Below are 23,640 nucleotides of genomic sequence, written 5' to 3'. Positions count from 1 at the left end.
CCCTCAAGAGCTGCTCAGTCCACCACGATCGTGCGCTTACAAATGGAAATGTGGCAGGCTACAATGATATATTGCTGACATCTGTGGGAAAAGACTAAACTAGTAGTACTAAAATTAGTACTATGAAAAGGTGAGCAGTGGTGGCATTGGTTAAGATACTGGAATAGTGATCAGAAGGTCTCTGGTTCAATCCCTACCACAGCTAAAGGTCCTTAAAGCTTGGTTGCTTGTATTTTTGTGGTATAATTTACAGAGTAAGCAAGATAAACCAAACAGATCTCAATAGCAAATCACAGCATCAGACAAAAGACCCATAATTCCCTGTGTCTCTTTCATTCTCGCTCTGATTTAACGCCGCAGAGAGTGACTTCCTGTGGCTGGTCTGAATGTTTGCTTTTGAGAGCCCGGTCTCAGCATGTTAATCGAGGCTGCTGTTGTTTCAGCATTCCTAACCCTGTTCTCTCCCTGATCGCTCGCCCCCTCCCAAAAGCCTCCTCATGCCTGTTTCCTTATGTTACCACGGGGGTCAGGCTGACCAGGATGTAACTCCGTGCATCTCCCCCACACTTCTCTACCACACAGACACACACACACACACACACACACACACACACACACATACATACATAGATACACAATCCTGTTTATGTGTGTCCTTTGTTGAGCTTTGTTGGACACAACTTCGGTCGGGGGACAGATGGTACAGGCATGTGAGGAATGTCGGCCTACATGACAGGTCTGTGCAGGTCTTCTTCACCTAGCCAAATCTGCGAGGGGGGAGCGATTAAACCCACAACCTTTTGATTAATAGCCCAAAGTTTGGCCCATTAAGCTACCTTTTCCACTTTGTTACTAAAGAAGAATAAAATTCCTGGAGCTGAGAGCATTAAGGGCTTTGCTCAGGGGCCCAACAGTGGCTGCATGGCAAAGTTGGGACTCAAACCCACAACCTTCTGATTAAAAGCCCAAAGTTTGACCCATTAAGCTACCTTTTCCACTGTGTTACTAAAGAAGAATAAAGCTAATGGAGCTGAGAGAGTTAAGGGCTTTGCTCAAGGGCCCAGCAGTGGCTGCATGGCAGAACCGGGATTCAAACCCACAACCTTCTGATTAATAGCCCAAAGTTTGACCCACTGAGCTACCACTTCCACTTTGTTACTAAAGAAGAAGAAGAAGAAAGTTCCTGGAGCTGAGAGGGTTAAGGGTTTTGCTCAAGGGCCCAGCAGTGACTGCATGGCAAAGCTGGGATTCAAACCCACAACCTTCTGATTAACAGCCCAAAGTTTGACCCATTAAGCTGCCTTTTCCACTTTGATACTAAAGAAGAATAAAATTCCTGGAGCTGAGAGCGTTAAGGGCTTTGCTCAGGGGCCCAACGGTGGCAGCATGGCCAAACCGAGATTCAAACCCACAACCTTCTGATTAATGGCTCAAAGCTCAACCCACTGAGCTACCACTTTAACTTTGTTACCAAAGAAATGGTTGATAGTTGATTAAATGCAAATTGCAAAAAAATAAAAACCATACAGGTCCTAGTATAGAGCCTTGTGGAACACCTAACTGGCAAAAAACTTGATTTTGTCGTTCACAAGCTGTGGGTTTTAATTTGTGGTTAAAGTTGCACGTTTTTGTAGCCTCTTCCTGTTTAATATTACTTTTATAAGCCTCTTAGCTTGAGGCTTACACTCAATTATGTAAATGCGTCTGAGCTAGCATAGCACTGCGTAAATCTCAGCTAGTCACGACACAAGGAAGTCACAGGACCCTTCTCATGCTCGATCCCGGTCCCCAGCCTTTGCGTTAGCGGTCCGTCCAAGGAAAAACACCATGTGATGCCTTACGACGACTACGTTATGAAATCTAGAGCCTCTGTGTGTGAGGGCTAAGCCCTGGAGAACCACAGCTGGCCTCTTGCCCCGTTCCCAAACCGAGCTACGTACCACGGCGCACACACACACCAGACCGACAACAGCCCTGGGAGATACGAGCGGGGGACAGGAAGTCCAGCAGAGGACAATGAGTTAGGAGTGTGATGTCCAGCACGTGCAGCCCATCTCCGTGTTTTTCCTGCGCCGCTAATAGCATAATGGTTCCGCTCACGTTCCTCTTCTGAAGCAGATGACATCATACCAGGGAGATCCTGCATCACTCCCCTCGCTTGTCTTAGAGGAAGAGCGAGAGAGAACGTGATGGGTAGCATGTCGCGCCGCTCGTCCTCTCCGCGCTGGTGTTTTTTAATGACTCTCCAGGTGAAGAAGTGCTCTCGGGGATGCTGGGAGATAAATTCGAACCGTCCGCAGACCATTTAGTCATTCATCATGCCAGACTTTATTAATTGGGGAGAAATGTACAGCGTCACGATCTGCAGGACACTCCTGCGTTTGGCGCATTTGAAGTGCACTTCGGCGGTGTGGTCGAGGCCGTTAGCACGTACGTGTTTACTAATTGTAAACTATCAAAAAAAGTATTGGGACATCACTTTTAATTTCTGAATTCATGTGTTTCAGCCACAATAATTATATAAAGCATGACTGAGCTGGGATTCAAACCCACAACCTTCTGATTACTAGCCCAAAGCTCGACCCATTAAGCTACCACTTCCACTTTCTTACTAAAAAAAGAATAAAGTTCCTGGAGCTCGACAGAGCCCAACAGTGGCTGTATGGCTGAGCCGGGATTCAAACCCACAACCTTCTGATTAATGGCCCAAAGCTCGACCCATTAAGCCACCACTTCCACTTTGTTACAAAAGAAATAACTGATTGTATTGGGACATCACTTTTAATTTCTGAATTCATGTGTTTCAGCCACAATAATTATACAAAGCATGGCTGAGCTGGGATTCAAACCCACAACCTTCTGATTACTAGCCCAAAGCTCGACCCATTAAGCTACCACTTCCACTTTCTTACTAAAAAAAGAATAAAGTTCCTGGAGCTCGACAGAGCCCAACAGTGGCTGCATGGCTGAGCCGGGATTCAAACCCACAACCTTCTGATTAATGGCCCAAAGCTTGACCCACTGAGCTACCACTTCCACTTTGTTACTAAAGAAATAATTGATTGAAAGCAGATTGTAAAAAAAAATTGAAAAAAAGGTCCTAGTGTAGAGCCATGTGGAACACCTAACTGGCACTGAGCTGGGATTCGAACCCACAACCATCTGAATAACAGCCCAAAGCTCGACCCTCTAGGCTAACACTTCCACTTTGTTACTAAAGAAGAATAAAGTTCCTGGAGCTGAGAGCATTAAGCGCCCTACAGTGGCAGCATGGATGAGGTGTGATTCAAACCCACAACCCTCCGATTAACAGTCCAAAGCTTGACCCACTGAGCTACCACTTCCACTTTGTTACTAAAGAAGAATGAAGTTCCTGGAGGTGAGAGGGTTAAAAGCTTTGCTCAAGGGCCCAACTGTGGCTGCATGGATGAGCCGGGATTCAAACCCACATCCTTCTGATTGACAGCCCAAAGCTCGACCCACTGAGCTACCACTTCCACTTTGTTACTAAAGAAGAATAAAGTTCCTGGAGCTGAGATTGTCAAGGGCTTTGTTCAAGAGCCTAACAAAGGCTGCATTGATGAGCTGGGATTCAAACCCACAACCTGCTGATTATTAGCCCAAAGCTCAACAGCTCAACCCACTGAGCTACCACTTCCACTTTGTTACTAAAGATATAACTGATTAAATGCAATTTGTAAAAAAATAAATAAATAAACACAGGTCCTAGTGTAGAGCCTTGTGGAACGCCTGGGCACTGATTGGTCGAGAAAGCCTCAACTGACGTTTATAGACTTTGCTTTGCTAGTTGCTGCCAAGCATATCATTTCCTCTAACTGATTCATTACACACATGAATTCAGAAATTAGAATTAGAATTTAGTGTCCCAATACTTTTGTCTCTACAGTGTATACACCCTAGGGACTAGGCACACACTCATTCACACCAATTTAGATGTCGCCAATCCTTTCACTGGCCTGTTTATGGGATGTAAGACAAAATCAATACCCTGTTACATTTAGTGGGGTCTTTCTTTACTCTATTTTTGTCACCCCACCCCCCTACTGTTTGATCCCGTCTTGTTCCCATTTGGCAGATCAAAGCAAGGACAGAACAGATGCGCCCAAAAAAGTTGATCTATACAATTACTAACTGTAGTCAATATACTGCTCTGTAAATTTTGTCCACACTGTAAACCCCATCCAACAATAAAAAAAAGGTGTGATCCCACTGACTGATACTAATAGAGATTAAATGGTAACGTGTGCTGTTCTGGAGTGAGTGTATCAGGTACAGCAGTGTTGTTGGGATTTGTCAAATAGTGTCCAGTTTATTAGGAACACACACACCACTAGTTTCATTGAACACTGTTTTATCTTCTCCCAGTCTTTTATAATTGGACATTTCTGACTTCTTCTAGTATGGCCTGCTACCTCTGTGGCCCAAACAGACTGACCCCTCCTTGGCTCTAGGTGCCACTTACTTAAAAAAGGCCTTAGCCCCGCCTTCGGGCCACTCCAACTCCAACTTCTACTAATATTAATCACCATTAAGATCACCTTATCCGATATGTGCTCAGTACCGACTGCCTCTTTTTTTAACCTGTACGAGGCGAGTTCATGTTCATGCGGATCAGCCTTGTGCACGGAGAGCCGCACCCTGATCAGCATTATTCCCACCCAGAACAAAGGCCAATCGTTACATACATACACCGATCAGCTATAACATTGAAACCACCTCCTTGTTTCTTCACACACTGTCCATTTTATCAGCTCCACATTGTAGTTCTACAATTACTGACTGTAGTCCATCTGTTTCTCTGCATGCTTTGTTAGCCTCCTTTCATGCTGTTCTTCAATGGTCAGGATCACCACAGGACCACCACAGAGCAGGTATTATTTAGGTGGTGGATCATTCTCAGCACTGCACTGACACTGACATGGTGGTGGTATGTTAGTGTGTGTTGTGCTGGTATGAGTGGATCAGACACAACAGCGCTGATGGAGTTTTTAAACACCTCACTGTCACTGCTGGACTGAGAATAGTCCAATAATATATCCGGCCAACAGCGCCCCGTGGGCAGCGTCCTGTGTCTTTGTTACTGAAGAAATAATTGATTGAATGCAAATTGTAAAAAAAGAAAAGAAAAAAGGTCCTAGTGTAGAGCCTTGTGGAACAGCTAACTGTCACTGAGCCGGGATTCAAACTCACAACCTTCCGATTAACGGCCCTAAGCTTGACCCACTGAGCTACCACTTCCACTTTGTTACTAAAGAAATAATTGATTGAATGCAAATTGTAATAAGAAAACAAAAAAGGTCCTAGTGTAGAGCCTGGGTATGTGACCACTGATGAAGGTCTAGAAGATGACCAACTCGAACAGCAGCGATAGATGAGCGATCGTCTCTGACTTTACATCTACAAGGTGGACCGACTAGGTAGGAGTGTCTAATAGAGTGGACAGCGAGAGGACACGGTGTTTAAAAACTCCAGGAGCGCTGCTGTGTCTGATCCACTCATACCAGTCAGTGTCACTGCAGTGCTGAGAATGATCCACCACCTAAATAATACCCGCTCTTTAGTGGTCCTTTGGGGGTCCTGACCATTGAAGAACAGCATGGAAGGGGGGTAACAAAGCATGCAGAGAAACAAATGGACTACAGTTAGTAATTGTAGAACTACAAAGTGCTTCTATATGTTAAGTGGAGCTGATAAAATGGACAGTGAGTGTAGAAACAAGAAAGAAAACCATAACAGTACAGTACTGTACTAACCCCCCTGCTCTAGCTCCAGTAATAGTACGACCCATCCTAATGGCGGGAAAACCCCCCTATAACTGAGCTGAATGGTACAGCCGCCTCTGCTTGTGAGTGCAACAAGACGACTGTTCAGTGCTGAGACCTCAAATAAAAACCAAATAAATATCAAGCTAAATACCAAGAAGTATAAGTGACTTGTGTGTAATTTATCAATTTATCAAATCATAAAGTGATACTAATAAGATTTTAATAAAAATTAAAGTCATAAGCGGGTTTGTTAAACCAACATACGCACCAAACAATGTCCAGGGTTGGCATTAGCATTTAGACCTTCACACACAATAAATACATGAGTAAAAAGTCCGACTTTTTTCTATTTTCTCCCACAGAACGTCGACGTGACCAATTTCAGCAGCAGTTGGAGCGACGGTCTGGCTTTCTGTGCTTTGTTACACACCTATCTGCCTGCACACATCCCCTACCAGGAGCTCATCAGCCAGGACAAGGTACCACATCCACCAGCCTCATTACAAACTTATATGATTATATGACCAAAAGTAATTGGACAGCAAATTTCAAATACAAATGATATTAAAATAGAGTCGTGAAATAGAGTGAGGTCTTTTGTGAGAAGGCTTCTGTGGGAATTTGTGCCTATTCAGTCAAAAGATCGTCTGTTTGTATGGCTGGGCACCGACGTTGCCCAAGAAAGTCTCAAGTCCGAGCTAATTATTGGTGTTTTATTACACCAGCGATCAATTGTTGTAGCAGAAACACATAGAATCAAAAATTAGAATGGGTGTCCCAATACTTTTGTCCACACCTGGGCATTGTATGGCCCACCAACCGGAGCATTCATTCATTATTTGTTCAGACTGACACACCTATCTGCCTGCACACATCCCCTACCAGGAGCTCATCCGCCTCAGTACAAACAGCTATAATATATGACCAAAAGTATTTGGACACCTGATAATGAGCTTGTCGGACAGCCAATGTCAAATACAAGCGCGTGCTATTAAAATAGACTGACGTCTATGTGATCTTATCATCTAGAACCAGTGTTGTGATCACACAAATCCCCAGATCTTGGGAAAAATCCCTAGCAGCGCCAAGACTGGCTAGAACAACAGCCTCTTCTAAACAGGCTTCTGTGGGAATTTGTGCCTATTCAGTCAAAAGAGCGTCTGTTTGTATGGCTGGGCACCGATGTTGCCCAAGAAAGCCTCAAGTCCGAGCTATTTATTAAGTATTTTATTACACCAGTGAGCAATTGTTATAGCAGAAACACCAACGTTCAAAAATTAGAAGCGGTGTCCCAGTACTTTTGTCCACATCTGGGCATTGTACAGCCCACAGGTCACATCTGGCCCTTTTGCTGTCCCCAACCTGCCCACGTAAAGCCAGTGGGTATAAAAAATCTGACGCATCCATTTATTATTTGTTTAGCTATACCTACCATAGAAATGAACTCACTCATTCAGTCAAAACAACAGCCGGTTGTGATCAGCCAATCACAACTGCTGTTCCAGTTCATCCCAAAGACGTTCAGTTGCCCCGTGCAGGCCATCCTTGTCAAACAAGGGCTAGTTATGCAAGGAATCTTATTATTAAATAATTCATTTATTTATTGTTTATTTGTTTTACCACTTTATCCTGGTCAAAGGTCGTAGGTTCAACCCCCATCACTGCCAGGTTGCCGTTCTTGGACCCTCGAGCAAGGCCGTTAATTCTCAATTGCTTGGACAGTAAACTGTCACAGTATACATACAGTGAAGCCAACAAGAGAGTCTATTATTAAATCATTCAGTCATTCACTGGTCACTTTAACCTGGTCAGGGTCACAATGGGTCTGATTTATTGGGGTAAGCCACGAAACCAACACCCTGAAAAGGTTGCCAGTCCATCACGGGGCACTTACACACACACACACATTCACACAAAGTGATCTGGCTGCATGGCAGGAAACCCAGACTGACTACAGTGGGCAGTTGTAGCCTAGTGGGTAAGGTACTGGACTAGTAAACAAAAGGTTGCAGGTTCAACCCCCATTAACTGCCAGGTTGCTGCTGTTGGACCCTCAAGCAAGGCCCTTAATTCTCAATTGCTTGGACAGTATACTGTCACAGTACTGTAATCCAACTAGAGAGTCTATTATTAAATCATTCAGTCATTCATTGGTCACTTTAACCTGGTCAGGGTCACAATGGGTCTGATTTATTGGGGTAAGCCAGGAAACCAACACCCTGGAAAGGTTGCCAGTCCATCACGGGGCACACACACACACACACACACACATTCACACAAAGTGACCTGGCTGCATGGCAGGAAACCCAGACTGACACAGGGAGAACTACAGTGAGCAGTTGTAGCCTAGTGGGTAAGGTACTGGACTAGTAATCAAAAGGTCTCAGGTTCAACCCCCATTAACTGCCAGGTTGCTTCTGTTGGACCCTTGAGCAAGGCCCTTAATTCTCAATTGCTTAGACAGTAAACTGTCACAGTACTGTAAGCCAACAGAGAGTCTATTATTAAATCATTCAGTCATTCATTGGTCACTTTAACCTGGTCAGGGTCACGATGGGTCTGATTCATTGGGGTAAGCCAGGAAACAAACACCCTGAAAAGGTTGCCATATTTTCGTAAACAAAACCCTATTTGGACGTAGCATCTGTTCCACTGGCAGAGGTGTCCATCCGGGCTGAGCCAGCTCCTCTTAACGTTATTAACGCCGGTCTCCCCTAGGCGAGTGCTATCGTTCCACGCGCGCCTGATACCCGACGCTGCTAGTCATCAAACATGCCGTGTGAGACCTAAAAGCTTTCTGGCTGCCGAGAGAATCTATATTCACAGGCGCACAATACACTGTAAACAAACAGGCGCGCGTATACGTGGGCTTCCACACGTGTGTACAGATGCGTGACCGGCTCTCGAGCACAGCACTGATCGGTCAGATGATACTCGGGCTACTTGAATTACATCGACACGGTTTAAATAATTAATCGTTAATCAGGTGCGTCTTTATTCATGGTACTGTGATTTAAAAAGACAAGCTTCATGACGATCCCAGTTCAGACAAAGACTCAGTGAGCAGTTTATTAGGTACACCTATCAGATACCAGCAGGCTGTCCATTTTATCAGCTCCACTTACCATATAGGAGCACTTTGTAGTTCTACAATTACTGACTGTAGTCCATCTGTTTCTTTACATGCTGTTCTTCAATGGTCAGGACTCTCCCAGGACCACCACAGAGCAGATATTATTAAGGCGGTGGATCATTCTCAGCACTGCAGTGACACTGACATGGTGGTGGTGTGTTGGTGTGTGTTGTGCTGGTATGAGTGGATCAGACACAGCAATGCTGCTGGAGTTTTTAAACACCGTGTCCACTGACTGTCCACTCTATTACACACTCCTACCTAGTTGGTCCACCTTGTAGATGTAAAGTCAGAGACGATCGCTCATCTATTGCTGCTGTTTCTAGACCTTTCATCAGTGGTCACAGGACGCTGCCCATGGGGCGCTGTTGCCTGGATATATTTTTGGCTGCTGGACTATTCTCAGTCCAGCAGTGCCAGTGAGGTGTTTAAAAACTCCAGCAGCGCTGCTGTGTCTGATCCACTCATACCAGCACCATGTCAGTGTCACTGCAGTGCTGAGAATGATCCACCACCTAAATAATACCTGCTCTGTGGTGGTCCTATGGGGGTCCTGACCATTGAAGAACAGCGTGAAAGGCGGGTAACAAAGCATGCAGAGAAACAGATGGTCTACAGTCAGTAATTGTAGAACTACAAAGTGCTTCTATATGGTAAGCTGCTACTAATGTTGGATGTAAAAATGGTGTTTCCAAAAATATAGAGACAAAACAGGATCTACAAACGCAATTAAATCTTTGTATATTACAATTAGACTAATTAATTGGACAGTACATAAGTCAAACATAGTAAATACAGAACTAATTAGACCACTGGTCATCCATCATCCAGCTCTAGTCAGAACAGGCAATGGATGTTTGTTTTTGCTTCGCAAAGGCGTCGTCATTGTTTACTGACGGCCATATGCGTATTTATTGTCGGTAATTCAGCCGTTTGTTGTTCTTTCAGGCCGTCTGTGTGGTAAATGACCTCCAATAACGTCTGATTGTTTTTCGTAGGGCCGCAATCTGACCCTGGCCTTTCAAGCAGCTGAAAGTATTGGGATTAAAGCCTCGCTGGTGAGAAAACGCACGCACACAGCACAGCACACACAGCTTTTCTACACTGATGAGCCAAAACGTTGGGAAAACTCATCCCAAAAACTGCACACAAAAAAAAGATACTAGTCACGTAGAGAGCTCACTAGGTTTTTAGACAGACCCATAAAGTGTCTAGACATTGAGTCCAGCATTCAACAGGAACAACCTACATGATTTAGCCTCCAGCAGATGGGAACCACCAAGTGGCTTAAAATAAGATAGAAACAATAGAAATGAGTTGATATTATTTCTAACATTTTTTTTTTCTGGGCTTAAAGGCAGTTTCTGAAGAACAATAAACAATATAATTCATAAACCAAAAGACGGTTGTGCCGTACAGTCTTAGTCTCCCTTAATTATAAACAGCATAAGTTTCTTCCTGTAATTTTAAGGGAGTTTTTCCTTGCCACTGTTGCAAGTTTTTGGTCTGTTGGTCCTGGATTCTGTAAAGTTGCTTTGAGACGACGTCCATTGTAAACCTGAGTTATCGTATGCGACAGGCAGAACGATAGAAACTCGATATCCAAGATTACCACAAATCTCTATAAGGTAATGTGGCATGAGCAAAAGCTTTAAAAGGAAGGAAATGAATAGAAGATGGTACGTGACCATGGGTATAGAGTGCCACTCCTGTTTGTCCCATTCAGCAATGGTGACCATTGGACATTGTCAGCACTGTAGTGATTTGTTACAAACTGTTGCTAATAGTACAGTAGAAAGCATATAATGTACAGTATTTTCTATTGTTGCAATGGGCGTCCACATACTTTTTTTGTATGTATGTTTCTAAATTAAAAATGAATCAATTTTTCTTCATGTATAACCTTGTTTGTGGCTTGATTCATGTGTCCTTCACGAAGACAAATCTGCCCAAATCCAGCCTTGTAGTAGCACCCCCAATCGACAATCCTCCACCAGTGTGTACTGTGGCGTGTAGACCTCTCAAGGTCCTTGTCTAACCTTTAGACAATGAGCTCTTGCACCTATCACAGACGCCGACCTTACTCCAGTCGTCTATGGTTCCCCCTTGTAGTCTTTTGCCAGCTCTGCTTCTCTTGGGTGAAGGACTTTTCTTCTAGCAGAGTTGGGGCCTCCATGGACTTGTTTGTCCAGCACGTCCCACAGACGCCGGAATGGATTAAGATTTGTGGAATTTGACGGCCAAGTCAAGACCTTGAACTCTTTGTTTTGTTCAACAGACCATCCCTGAACAATCGTTTGCAGTTTGGCTTGAATGGGTCTGTAAAGTGCGATCTTCAGGTCTCTTTAAAAAAGTACGTCTGATGGGGTTTTGGCTGGGTCACTCGAGTCCTACCGAGACGCCACTCCACTAGAAGTGTCCTTACTGGAGAAAGTACAGTGGTACCTTGAAACAACCCCATTATTTATTTATTGGGGCCATGGAACGCATTAACAGGTTTCCCATACATCCTAATGAGAAAAAATACCTTGAAACTCAACGCCTTTTAAACTCGACGCCACTCCCGGAACCGACTGACGTCGGGTTTCAAGGTATCGCTGTACTTCAATTCAGTCGTCCAATCAGAGTCACTCAGGTCTTTACGCCTGCTGCAGTCAACACTACCATCACCGACTAGGTATAACATTATGACCACTGTTAGTGGGTGGGACGTCAACAGACCTCAAAGTTGATGGGCGAGCATGAGGATTTGAGCCAGTTTGACGAGGGCGACTGAGTCAGAGCATCTCCAGGACTGCAGATCTTGTGGGGTCTGTCCCGGTCTGCAGTGGTAAACCGGCGACAGTGTCATGGGCGGCCAAGGCTCATTGATGCACGTGGGGTCAAACTGCTGAAGAAGTCAACGCTGGTTCTGATAGAAAGGTGTCAGACTCAGTGCCCCGGCGGGTCAGGGCTGGTTCGGCAGCAAAAGGGGGGCCAACACAGTATTACGAAGGTGGTCATAATGTTATGCATGATCGGTGTACAATGGACATTTTTGAGATGTGGTCCTAATTGATCTGTCCTGAGCCAGAAGCATTTATTAGTTCAGCTTCCCACCTCTCAAGTGCCCGGTCACGATGTTCTTGGCTTCTGACGTGTGTATCCTGGTGTTCCTTCAAAGAAAATAAAAAAACAACAAGCGTAAGGCATGACATAAAGCATGCCCGGCCCGGTGCATACCTACCAGTGCCCTTTAGTACCCTGCCTTCTGTCTGTTCTCTCTCCATTTCTTAATCTCTCCCCCCCCCTCGGGTCTGGAAGCCAAACTCAACTCGATTACGTTGCTTTTGGGAATTCTTTGCTTTTGGCCGGGTCTTGTAGGCGTGATTGACGGGTGAACCGCCTGTACCTTCACCATCGCTGATATTTTCACAATGAGCCAGCAGGGGGGTTTGTGTTGGCACTTATCCGGGCATATGAATCATTCTAATGACGTTAGACCAAAACAAAAGCGGCCAATGTGCTTCCGGAGAACCGGGAAGATATGCCGCTTTGGTTTTTGGGAAGTGGTTTTGTTTAACGTACCGTGACAACTTACCAGGCATTAAAAAGACTGAATGTTATGACTAGCTAATAATAATAATAATAATAATCATGTAAACAATTGCAGTTCAGTCCAGTCTGTGATAGTCTGTATGGAGTTCGTGACCATTTCGGATCCCGTCACATCTAGCAGGAGCAGCATTGTTGGTACGAGAGTCTCAACTTGCAGGCTTCAACCAGGACGTCGGTGCCCACCTCCCTCATCGTCATCAAACCTGATGGACAGGAGAGGCAGAACGACAGCAACCTATGTTGCTATGACCTAGAAGCCCCAAGCTCTGCGCCTTTGTCTATATTCGGGGTGGGCAGCTCCGGTCCTAGAGGTTAGAAATGAGGCGCAGCCAGGGGCCAACACGTAGCGTCAGGAAATCCGAGAGCACCAGGACCCCCAAGACCGGAGCCACAACCCTAGTTAAGTCACTGAGCACTCAGTATGTACATTCATTCATTGATTGAACTTTGTGGGTGTACATTTACTGACTGTATCACTTTTGTTGCTTGGCATCCCTATAGGGACCCCCATTGACCAGATGTTGGGATAATAGAACCATTGTCGACACTGTCTGCAGTCTGCAATGACACCAACATGGTCATGGCTTTAGCAATGTGTCGTACCGGTATGAGTGTAGCATGTGCAGCAGTGTTGTTAGGATTGTTAAATATCGTTTACTTTTCGGCCTCTTTATTAGGAACGCGAACCCTGTTAGTGTTAGTTGTAGACGTACGGCTAGAGACAAGCTATATAGGTTGGAACACTATTCTTCTCCCAGTGTGTCACTGAGGAGTTTACAAATCCCAACAACACTGATGCACCTGCTACACTTACACCAGTATGACAAAAAAAAATAAAAAATAATAATAATAATGTAAACAATTGGAGTTCAGTCCAGTCTGTAATAAAGTCCGTAGTGAGTTCTTGACATTTTCGGTGCAGACACGCCAGGTACCTGTCACATCTAGCAGGAGCAGCATTGTTAGTACGGCGGTCTCGACTTGCAGGCTTCAACCTCGGGTGGGTAAACAGATTTCCAGGTGGTCAGAACAGGCTTTCACAGGACGTCAGCGCTCTCCTCCCTCACCGTCATCAAACCTGAGTGATCGGACAAGAGAGGCAGAATGACAGCAACCCAGCATCCCTGATCGCCACACGTTTCTATGACCGAGAACCCCCAAGCGCTACGCCTTTGTCTGTAGTCGGGGTGGGCAGCTTTGGTCCTAGGGGTCAGAAATCAGGTGCAGCCAGGGGCCAACACATTGTGTCAGCAAATACGACAAACAGTATTAGCATTGATTTCTTTGTTATAGCCTAGCATCAGCATTTAATTTGTAATACTCGTTCCTTGTTATAGCCATAGCTTAGCCTTAGTCATTGTTAGTCCTTGTTTTGTTTAGTCCTAGTCATTGTTGGTCCTTGTTTTGTTTAGTCCTAGTCATTGTTAGTCCTAGTCGTTGTAAAGTCCTTGTTTTGTTTAGCCCTAGTCATTGTTAGTTCTAGTCATTGTAAAGTCCTTGTTTTGTTTATTCCTAGTCATTGTAAAGTCCTTGTTTTGTTTAGTCCTAGTTATTGTTAGTTCTAGTCATTGTAAAGTCCTTGTTTTGTTTAGCCCTAGTCATTGTAAAGTCCTTGTTTTGTTTAGCCCTAGTCATTGTAAAGTCCTTGTTTTGTTTAGTCCTAGTCATTGCAAAGTCCTTGTTTTGTTTAGTCCTAGTCATTGCAAAGTCTTTGTTTTGTTTAGTCCTAGTCATTGTAAAGTCCTTGTTTTGTTTAGTCCTAGTCATTGCAAAGTCCTTGTTTTGTTTAGTCCTAGTCATTGTAAAGTCCTTGTTTTGTTTAGTCCTAGTCATTGTTAGTCCGTGTCATTGTAATGTCCTTGTTTTGTTTAGTCCTAGTCATTGTAAAGTCCTTGTTTTGTTTAGTCCTAGTCATTGTAAAGTCCTTGTTTTGTTTAGTCCTAGTCATTGTAAAGTCCTTGTTTTGTTTAGTCCTAGTCATTGTGAAGTCCTTGTTTTGTTTAGTCCTAGTCATTGTAGTCCTAGTTTTGTTTAGTCCTAGTCATTGTAGTCCTAGTTTTGTTTAGTCCTAGTCATTGTAAAGTCCTTGTTTTGTTTAGTCCTAGTCATTGTGAAGTCCTTGTTTTGTTTAGTCCTAGTCATTGTAGTCCTAGTTTTGTTTAGTCCTAGTCATTGTAGTCCTAGTTTTGTTTAGTCCTAGTCATTGTAAAGTCCTTGTTTTGTTTAGTCCTAGTCATTGTAGTCCTAGTTTTGTTTAGTCCTAGTCATTGTAGTCCTAGTTTTGTTTAGTCCTAGTCATTGTTAGTCCTTGTTTTGTTTAGTCCTAGTCATTGTAAAGTCCTTGTTTTGTTTAGTCCTAGTCATTGTAAAATCCTTGTTTTGTTTAGTCCTAGTCATTGTAAAGTCCTTGTTTTGTTTAGTCCTAGTCATTGTAAAATCCTTGTTTTGTTTAGTCCTAGTCATTGTGAAGTCCTTGTTTTGTTTAGTCCTAGTCATTGTAGTCCTAGTTTTGTTTAGTCCTAGTCTTTTTACTTTAGCTTTTTAAATTTTTCATGCTGTATGTTTGTGTTTCATGTTGTAAATGATTTTCTTTTTCCTTTATTTTATCATTGTGTACAGCACTTTGGTCGACTAGTCGTGTTAAATGTGCTATAGAAATAAACTTACTTACTTACTAGTCATTGTTAGTCCTTGGTTGTGTCCTAGTGTTCCCATAGATCTGGTTTGTTTCCAGTAGCATATCCATTAGCTTTAGCTTAGATGTTAGCAAATAGGATTTAGTCTAGTTGAAGGCTTAGAATAGTTCAAGGACTTATTCTAAGTGTTTCTTTTTCAAAGTTAGCATTTAGCATTAGCATAGCCTTTAGCATGGAGATCCGTTTTCACAGAGTAGCTCCCCCTAGTGTTCAGTGCTCCTTGTTTTGTGTTTGACCCTTTCAATAATATAATTATAATAATTTAATAATCTGTATTAGACGGGCAGATGTAGCACATATAAACTCACCCACGCATGTATGTATCAGACAGGTGAATCTAATAATGTAAATAATCTTAGCGCACAGCTAACAGGCCAGCTAGCTCGCTACCTGGCTAATTATTCAGCTCGGTGGCCATCAATACCTTGTCTGATTTATTTAATAAAATAAAGCAAACATGTCAAACAATCCCATAATTATGATGATGTGTACACACTGTTAGCACATCGCTAACAGGTTCTAGTTTGTTCTAGTCACGTGTAGAAACCCAGCACCAGTTTGATCAGGCTTTATTACCCTTCATAACGACTGAGATATCACATGTGACAGGATTAAAATAGTACCTTTATAGTGATGCCACGCTAAAGATAACGCTAAAGATAACACCTGCCGAGCGTCAGCTCACATACAGCAGGCTTTACAGCATAGACGTGACCTTTCACCTTAATTATCATAAGACAAGGCAGCTAAGTTATCATGTGACCCAAAGCCAGTCAGTTGGAAGCATCGTGCTTCATTTAGGGCAGTTGGAGTCTAGTAGTTAAGGTACTTGACTAGTAATAAGTAAAAGGTTGCTGGTTCAAGCCCCACCACTGCCAGGTTGTCACTGTTGGGCCCTTAAACAAGGCCCTTAACCCTCAGTTGCTTAGACAATATACTGTCACAGCTGATCTGTCTGAACACCTAGTGATCTCTCTACATAGATGCATTTAACGTGATCCTATGCTCCCACACAGATAGATAGACAGATACATAGACAGACAGATAGATATACAGACATAGACAGACAGACACACAGACGGAAAGACAGATGGATAGATAAACCGATAGATAAACAGACAGACAGACAGACAGACAGATAGATAGATTGACAGACAGATAGATAGACAGATGAATTGATAGATAGATGACAGACACAGACGGACGAAAAGACAGACAGGCAGTCAGACAGACAGTAGATGGATGGATGGATGGATGGATGGATGGATGGATGGATGGATAGATAGATAGATAGGCAGACAGGCAGACAGATACATAAATAGATTGACAGACACACTGATTGATAGACAGACAGACGGATAGATATACAGACATAGGCAGAGATAGATAGATAGATAGATAGATAGATAGATAGATAGATAGATAGATAGATAGATAGATAGATAGATAGATAGATAGATAGATAGATAGATAGATAGATAGACAGACAGACAGACACAGACAGACATAGACAAATGGACGGGAAGACAGATAGATATACAGACATAGACAGACAAATAGACAGATAGATAGACAGACAGAATAATAAATAGATTGACAGACAGACCGATTAATAAATATATTGACCGTCAGACGCACTGATTGATAGACAGACAGACAGATATAAAGACATAGACAGACAAATAGATAGATAAATAGACAGACAGATAGATAGACAGACAGAATAATAAATAGATTGACAGACAGACTGATTAATAAATATATTGACCGTCAGACGCACTGAATGATAGACAGAGAGACGGATAGATATACAGACATAGACAGATAAAGAGACAGATCGTCAGACGCTAGACAGACACAGACAGATAGATGACAGATAGACAGATACAGACGGACGGAAAGACAGACAGACAGACAGACAGATAGATAGACAGATGAATTGATAGATAGACGACAGATAGACACGAATGGACGGAAAGACAGACAGACAGGCAGTCAGACAGACAGAAGATAGATGGATAGAAGGATGGATGGATGGATAGACAGATTAATAAATAGATAGACAGACAGACAAATAGATAGATGTATTGACCGACAGACAGACACTGATTGATATATAGACAGAGGACAGACAGACAGACAGATAGATATACAGACATAGACAGACAGATAGATGGACAGACAGACAGATAGATGGACAGACATATAGGCATACATATACGTATAGACATACAGATAGATGGATGGATGGATCGATCGATCATTAATACCATAGGTAGTATTGAGGTAGTATTAAAGTACACAAGTACTATAGTACAACACTGTGTAATTAAATAAATAGAATAAGAAATGTAGTAGGTAAGATAATACACTGTTATAAAGAGTCATTTGCAGTAAATATTATTGGATGTTAAATATTAACAGGAGTGTAGTATAGCCTCCGTAAACAGTACCAGACCATCCTCCATGAGTCTATCCTGATCATGTCACCTAGAATCAAAAACTGAAATAGGTCCGAAGACCGAACCCAAAGTGTAACGTGAAACAAAACACAGGAACGAAAAATGCTAGTGAGCTTAAACGCTTTTCTTTCCACTGGGTGCTGTTGAATTAGACTGTTAAATATTTAAAGCGTGTTTAAGCTGACAGTGGCAACATTGGAGGGGAATATCTGGAGGGCAGGAGTCGTCTTGGGGTTGGATTGGTCAGACCGGTGACTTGAATGCAAACCAGTTAAAAGAGATTTTGGATATTTTCTTGCCACAGAACGATCACAGAGAGAAGATGCATTAAGATTATTATTCACTTATAAAATAGAACCTCACAGCAACTGTACCTGAAATGAATCCGTATAATCAATACGCTCGCTGGTCCTTTTTCCTATTCATGTATTCAGCGTAGTGCTCTAATGGGTTATTTTTACCATGTGACCATTGACACCACAATGGTGAGACTCTTCAGGCTGAAATGTGCTGAAGATAAAATTTTACCTTCTTTTATAAACAACATTGATGCTTTTTGGTCATTTATGTGGACAGTCTTCCTAATTACTTGTTCATTAGGGTTCCAGATCGAGTCTGGATGTTAGACACACCCAAATGAGAGTTGCGTCCAAAGCGACATCTATAAGGGAAGGGTTTGGAGTTGAACCTCAATGAACGTCTTGGAGCTGAATCTTATATGCACTGATCAGCCATAACATTAAAACCACCTCTTTGTTTCTACATTCTGTCCATTTTATCAGCTCCACTTACCATATAGGAGCACTTTGTAGTTCTACAATTACTGACTGTAGTCCATCTATTTCTCTACATACTTTTTTAACCTCCTTTCACCCTGTTCTTCAATGGACAAGACCACCACAGAGCAGGTATTATTTAGGTGGTGGATTATTCCCAGCACTGCACTGACACTGACATGGTGGTGGTGTGTTAGTGTGTGTCGTGCTGGTATGAGTGGATCAGACACAGCAGTGTCCACTCACTGTCCACTCTATTAGATACTCCTACCTAGTTGGTCCACCTTGTAGATGTAAAGTCGTAAAGAGACGATCGCTCATCTATTGCTGCTGTTTGAGTCGTTCATCTTCTAGACCTTCATCAGTGGTCACAGGACCCTGCCCATGGGGCGCTGTTGGCTGGATGTTTTTGGTTGGTGGACTACTCTCAATCCAGCAGTGACAGTAAGGTGTTTAAAAACTGATCCACTCATACCAGCACGACACACACTAACACATCACCACCACGTCAATGTCACTGCAGTGCTGAGAATGATCCACCACCTAAATAATACCTGGTCCTGTGGGGGTCCTGACCATTAAAGAACGGGGGGCATGAAAGGGGGTAACAAAGTATGTAGAGAAACAGATGGACTACAGTCAGTATTTGTAGAACTACAAAGTGCATCTATATGGTAAGTAGAGCTGATAAAATGTACTCGATGTATTGGAGATCCCAGCTCTGGTTCCAGCGTGTGTTTTTACCGCTGCGCCACCTGACCGGCCCAGGTCTGGGTCATTTCTGTGTGAAGTTTGCATGTTCTCTCACGTCTGCATGGATTTTCTCTGGGTGCTCCGGTTTCCTCCCACAGTGAATTGGAGATACTAAATCGTTCATGATTCAACTGATGAACCTTGTGTAATGAGTAGCTATCTGTCCTGTCATGAATGTAACCAAAGTGTAAAACATGACGTTAAATAAACAATAACAAATAATTACATACAATCTATATAATAGCAGCCCATTCGACTCCCAAAGCGCCAATGGTCCACACCATAATTCAACCGAAAAGTGGTTTCCCTGTCGAGCTAAACAGCTACAGATGAATCATTCTGACACCCAGTGAGACGGCCGATGATGTTCAGCAGCTACTAAGTGCTTTATATCGCGCGGATGAAAGGGAAGTTACCAATGGAGATCCGGATGAACATTAATCTCGGTCTGGTGTTTGCTCTTAAATGCCAGATATGTTGCGGAAATTGGCATCCAAAAGCTCTGCTTTATTTAAAAGGTCAAGATATTCAAATGGAAGGAGATTCCGAACTCCGACGTGTGAGACTCGCCGAGATGTGCTTCCAGTCGGGCTAAACGAAACGTCACAAAATAATATTGACTGATGCCTGATGTTACTATTGGCTAATATGTACGTGCAAAGTTCATCAATTATAAAGAAAAATTAATCGACGAACCCCCTGGAGTACCAACCACGGTTTCAAATTACCGTTCCGAAGCCTAAACCTTTAGGAACAGGACAGCTGTGATTTATACTGTCCACTAAATACCACCAGTCACAGCCAATGTAAAAAACAGTCAATGGTCAAGACAGACAAGACCATGAGACCAAGATGAAGACCACAGACACTTTACAACAGGTTTCAAGTGTGAAATTCCAGTGGCCCAGAACACAGCCCATTGAGATGATGAGATTCCTTTATTGATCCCAATGAAATGAAATTCAAGAAAGATGAGCAATGAACTGGACGCTGACTGTGAGATAGATAGATAGATAGATAGATAGATAGATAGATAGATAGATAGATAGATAGATAGATAGATAGATAGATAGATAGATAGATAGATAGATAGATAGATAGATAGATAGATAGATAGATAGATAGATAGATATTTAGTGATGATAGATAGATAGATAGATAGATAGATAGATAGATAGATAGATAGATAGATAGATAGATAGATAGATAGATAGATAGATAGAGATATTTAGTTATAGCTAGATAGATATTTAGTTATAGATGGATGGATGGATGGATGGATGGATGGATGGATGGATGGATGGATGGATGGATGGATGGATGGATGGATAGATAGATAGATAGATAGATAGATAGATAGATAGATAGATAGATAGATAGATAGATATTTAGTGATAGATAGATAGATAGATAGATAGATAGATAGATAGATAGATAGATAGATAGATAGATAGATAGATAGATATTTAGTGATAGATAGATAGATAGATAGATAGATAGATAGATAGATAGATAGATAGATAGATAGATAGATAGATAGATAGATAGATAGAAATATTTAGTTATAGAAAGATAGATAGATAGATAGATAGATAGATAGATAGATAGATAGATAGATAGATAGATAGATAGATAGATAGATAGATAGAAATATTTAGTTATAGATAGATAGATAGACAGATAGATAGATAGATAGATAGATAGATAGATAGATAGATAGATAGATAGATAGATAGATAGATAGATAGATATTTCATTTTAGATAGATAGACAGACAGACAGACAGACAGACAGATAAAAAGAAAGCCAGACAGATATTTAGTTATAGATGGATTGACAGAAAGACAGACAGATAGACATTTAGTTATAGATAGACAGACAGACAGATAAAAAGACAGACAGATATTTAATTATACATAGATAGACAGACAAACAGACAGATATTTAGTTATAGATAGATAGATATGGATTAGATAGACAGACGGACAGCCAGACAGATATTTATTTATAGATAGATAGACAGACAGACAGATATTTAATTATAGATAGACAGACAGAAAGATATTTAGTTGTAGATAGATTGACAGACGGATAGATATTTAGTTATAGACAGACAGCCAGACAGGCAGATATTTAATTATAGATAGACAGACAGATAGACATTTAGTTATAAATAGATAGACAGACAAACATACATAAATATGTTTAGTTATAGATAGACAGACAGATGATAGATATTTAGTTATAGATAGATTAACAGACAGACAGATATTTAGTTATAGATAGACAGACAGACAGATATTTAGTTATAGATAGACCGACAGACAGATATTTAGTTATAGATAGATTGACAGTCAGACAGACAGATAGATATTTAGTTATAGATAAATACACAGACAGACAGAAAGATATTAAGTTATAGACAGACAGATAGATATACAGACAGACAGACAGACAGATATACAGACAGACAGACATTTAGTTATTATAGCTGAGAAGATCATATACTGTACATGTCACTTCTACTGTAGATGTTTTTGAAATGGGAGGTCCAACAAGCTCATGGTCAGCTGTCCAAATACTTTCGGTCACATGACGTGTACTCATGCACTCATCCTCCTCTCTATCTGTCTCTGTTGTGACTCTCTTGTGTTCAGGACATTAATGAGCTGATGCAGACAGACCGGCCGGACTGGCAGAGCGTCATGCAGTACGTCTCTCAGATCTACAAGTACTTTGAGACCTGACCTTTCTCTGAGGGGAGACGAGGAGATAAAGTCGCAGGAGGACTCTCTGCCCGCTCGTACACACTTGACATAACGCAGGCACAGCTTTTTATCATCGTCATGATACCATACACACACACACACACACACACACACACAATAAGACCCTGTATTTAAATACACACATTTCTACCCTATGTTTGCTGAGCTGGACTATGTAGTACTGCAAGAATCCTCAGAAGTGGGTTAAATCAGGGGTGCCCAGACATTCATGGCTTGAGATCTACACACTGACCTTATTCTGATGATTTTTTGGTTTGTGTAGTCTGGACAGTAGCTCCTGATGCCAATTCTCAAGCAGCTCCATCCAAAAATGCTGTCAAATACACCGATCAGGCATAACTTTATGACCACTTCATTGTTTCTACACTCACTGTCCATTTGATCAGCTCCACTTACCATATAGAAGCACTTCTACAAGTAGTTCTCCAATTACTGACTGTAGTCCATCCGTTTCTCTGCATGCTTTGTTAGCCCCCTTGTGTTAGTGACACTGACATGGTGGTGGTGTGTTAGTGTGTGTTGTGCTGGTATGAGTGGATCAGACACAGCAGCGCTGCTGGAGTTTTTAAACACCTCACCGTCACCGCTGGACTGAGAATAGTCCACCAACCAAAAATATCCAGCCCACAGCGCCCCATGTGCAGCGTCCTGTGACCACTGGTGAAGGTCTACAAGATGACCAAGTCAAACAGCATCAATAGATGAGCGATCGTCTCTGACTTTACATCTACAAGGTGGATGAACTAGGTAGGAGTGTCTAATAGAGTGGACAGTGAGTGGACACTCATACCAGCACAACACACACTAACACACCACCACCATGTCAGTGTCAGTGCAGTGCTGAGAATGATCCACGACCCAAATAATATCTACTCTGAGTGGTCCTGGTAGAGTCCTGACCATTGAAGAACAGAGTGGAAGCATGCTAAAACAGTATGTAGAGAAACAGATGGACTACAGTCAGTAATTGTAGTGGAGCTGATAAAAGGAGGTGGTTTTAATGTTATGGCTGATCAGTGTACATACTGATGATGTAGAGGTCTCTAAAACTCATGTATCAAATATGATACGCTTGGCATTATAGGGTTAAGTATTCTAATATTTTTTTTAGAAACGTTAGGAATGGTACGTCTAGACACTAACATGCAGGTCACAGCTTTCACATAAACAAATCAGTGCCAAATTCAACCACACTAAAACACGATTGCTGAATGTTACACATCAATAATGTTTATATGAAATAACGTCTCCTATCAGGAATGGGTTTTATTTATCATATCCAATGATTTGCACTTGGTAGAGAGTTGACACTTCTATTTTGAATATTTCAGTATTGCCTGGTGTGATACGTTACGTTTATGGACGAACTCTAATAATAATAAAATGTATTAATCGTAATCTGGTGTTTTGGTTGGTTCATCACTAAGAGCACGTAAATACAGTATGTGGAACCAAGCTGTCAGCAGCAGATCCTTTAACTCCTGTAAGTTGTGAGGTGGGGCCTCCATGGATCGGACTTGTTTGTCCAGCACGTCCCACAGATGCTCGATTGGATTGAGATCTGGGCAAACTGGAGGCCAAGTCGACACCTCAACCTCATTGTTGTGCTCCTCAAACCGTTCCTGAACCATTTTTGCTATGTAGCAGG

At 42.2% G+C, this 23,640-nt stretch overlaps 1 protein-coding gene across 2 annotated transcripts in view; it reads left to right on the top strand.

Moving 5' to 3' along the window:
* The window catches only part of specc1 (sperm antigen with calponin homology and coiled-coil domains 1), a 96,935-nt gene extending 73,545 nt beyond the window's left edge, over positions 1-23,390 (top strand). For both annotated transcript variants that reach the window (XM_062988201.1, XM_062988202.1), the window contains 3 exons: positions 6,149-6,265; positions 9,918-9,977; positions 21,861-23,390. In XM_062988201.1, coding sequence (XP_062844271.1) covers positions 6,149-6,265; positions 9,918-9,977; positions 21,861-21,950 — 267 coding nt within the window. In that variant the 3' untranslated portion in view covers positions 21,951-23,390. The remainder of the gene's footprint in view (positions 1-6,148; positions 6,266-9,917; positions 9,978-21,860) is intronic.
* The last annotated feature ends 250 nt before the right edge of the window (positions 23,391-23,640 follow it).

Source organism: Trichomycterus rosablanca, chromosome 26 (genome assembly GCF_030014385.1).
Source record: "Trichomycterus rosablanca isolate fTriRos1 chromosome 26, fTriRos1.hap1, whole genome shotgun sequence".
In the NCBI taxonomy this organism is placed as follows: domain Eukaryota; kingdom Metazoa; phylum Chordata; class Actinopteri; order Siluriformes; family Trichomycteridae; genus Trichomycterus; species Trichomycterus rosablanca.
The sequence above is the reverse complement of the archived record's forward strand: the minus strand, read 5'-3'. Positions and strand labels throughout refer to the sequence as shown.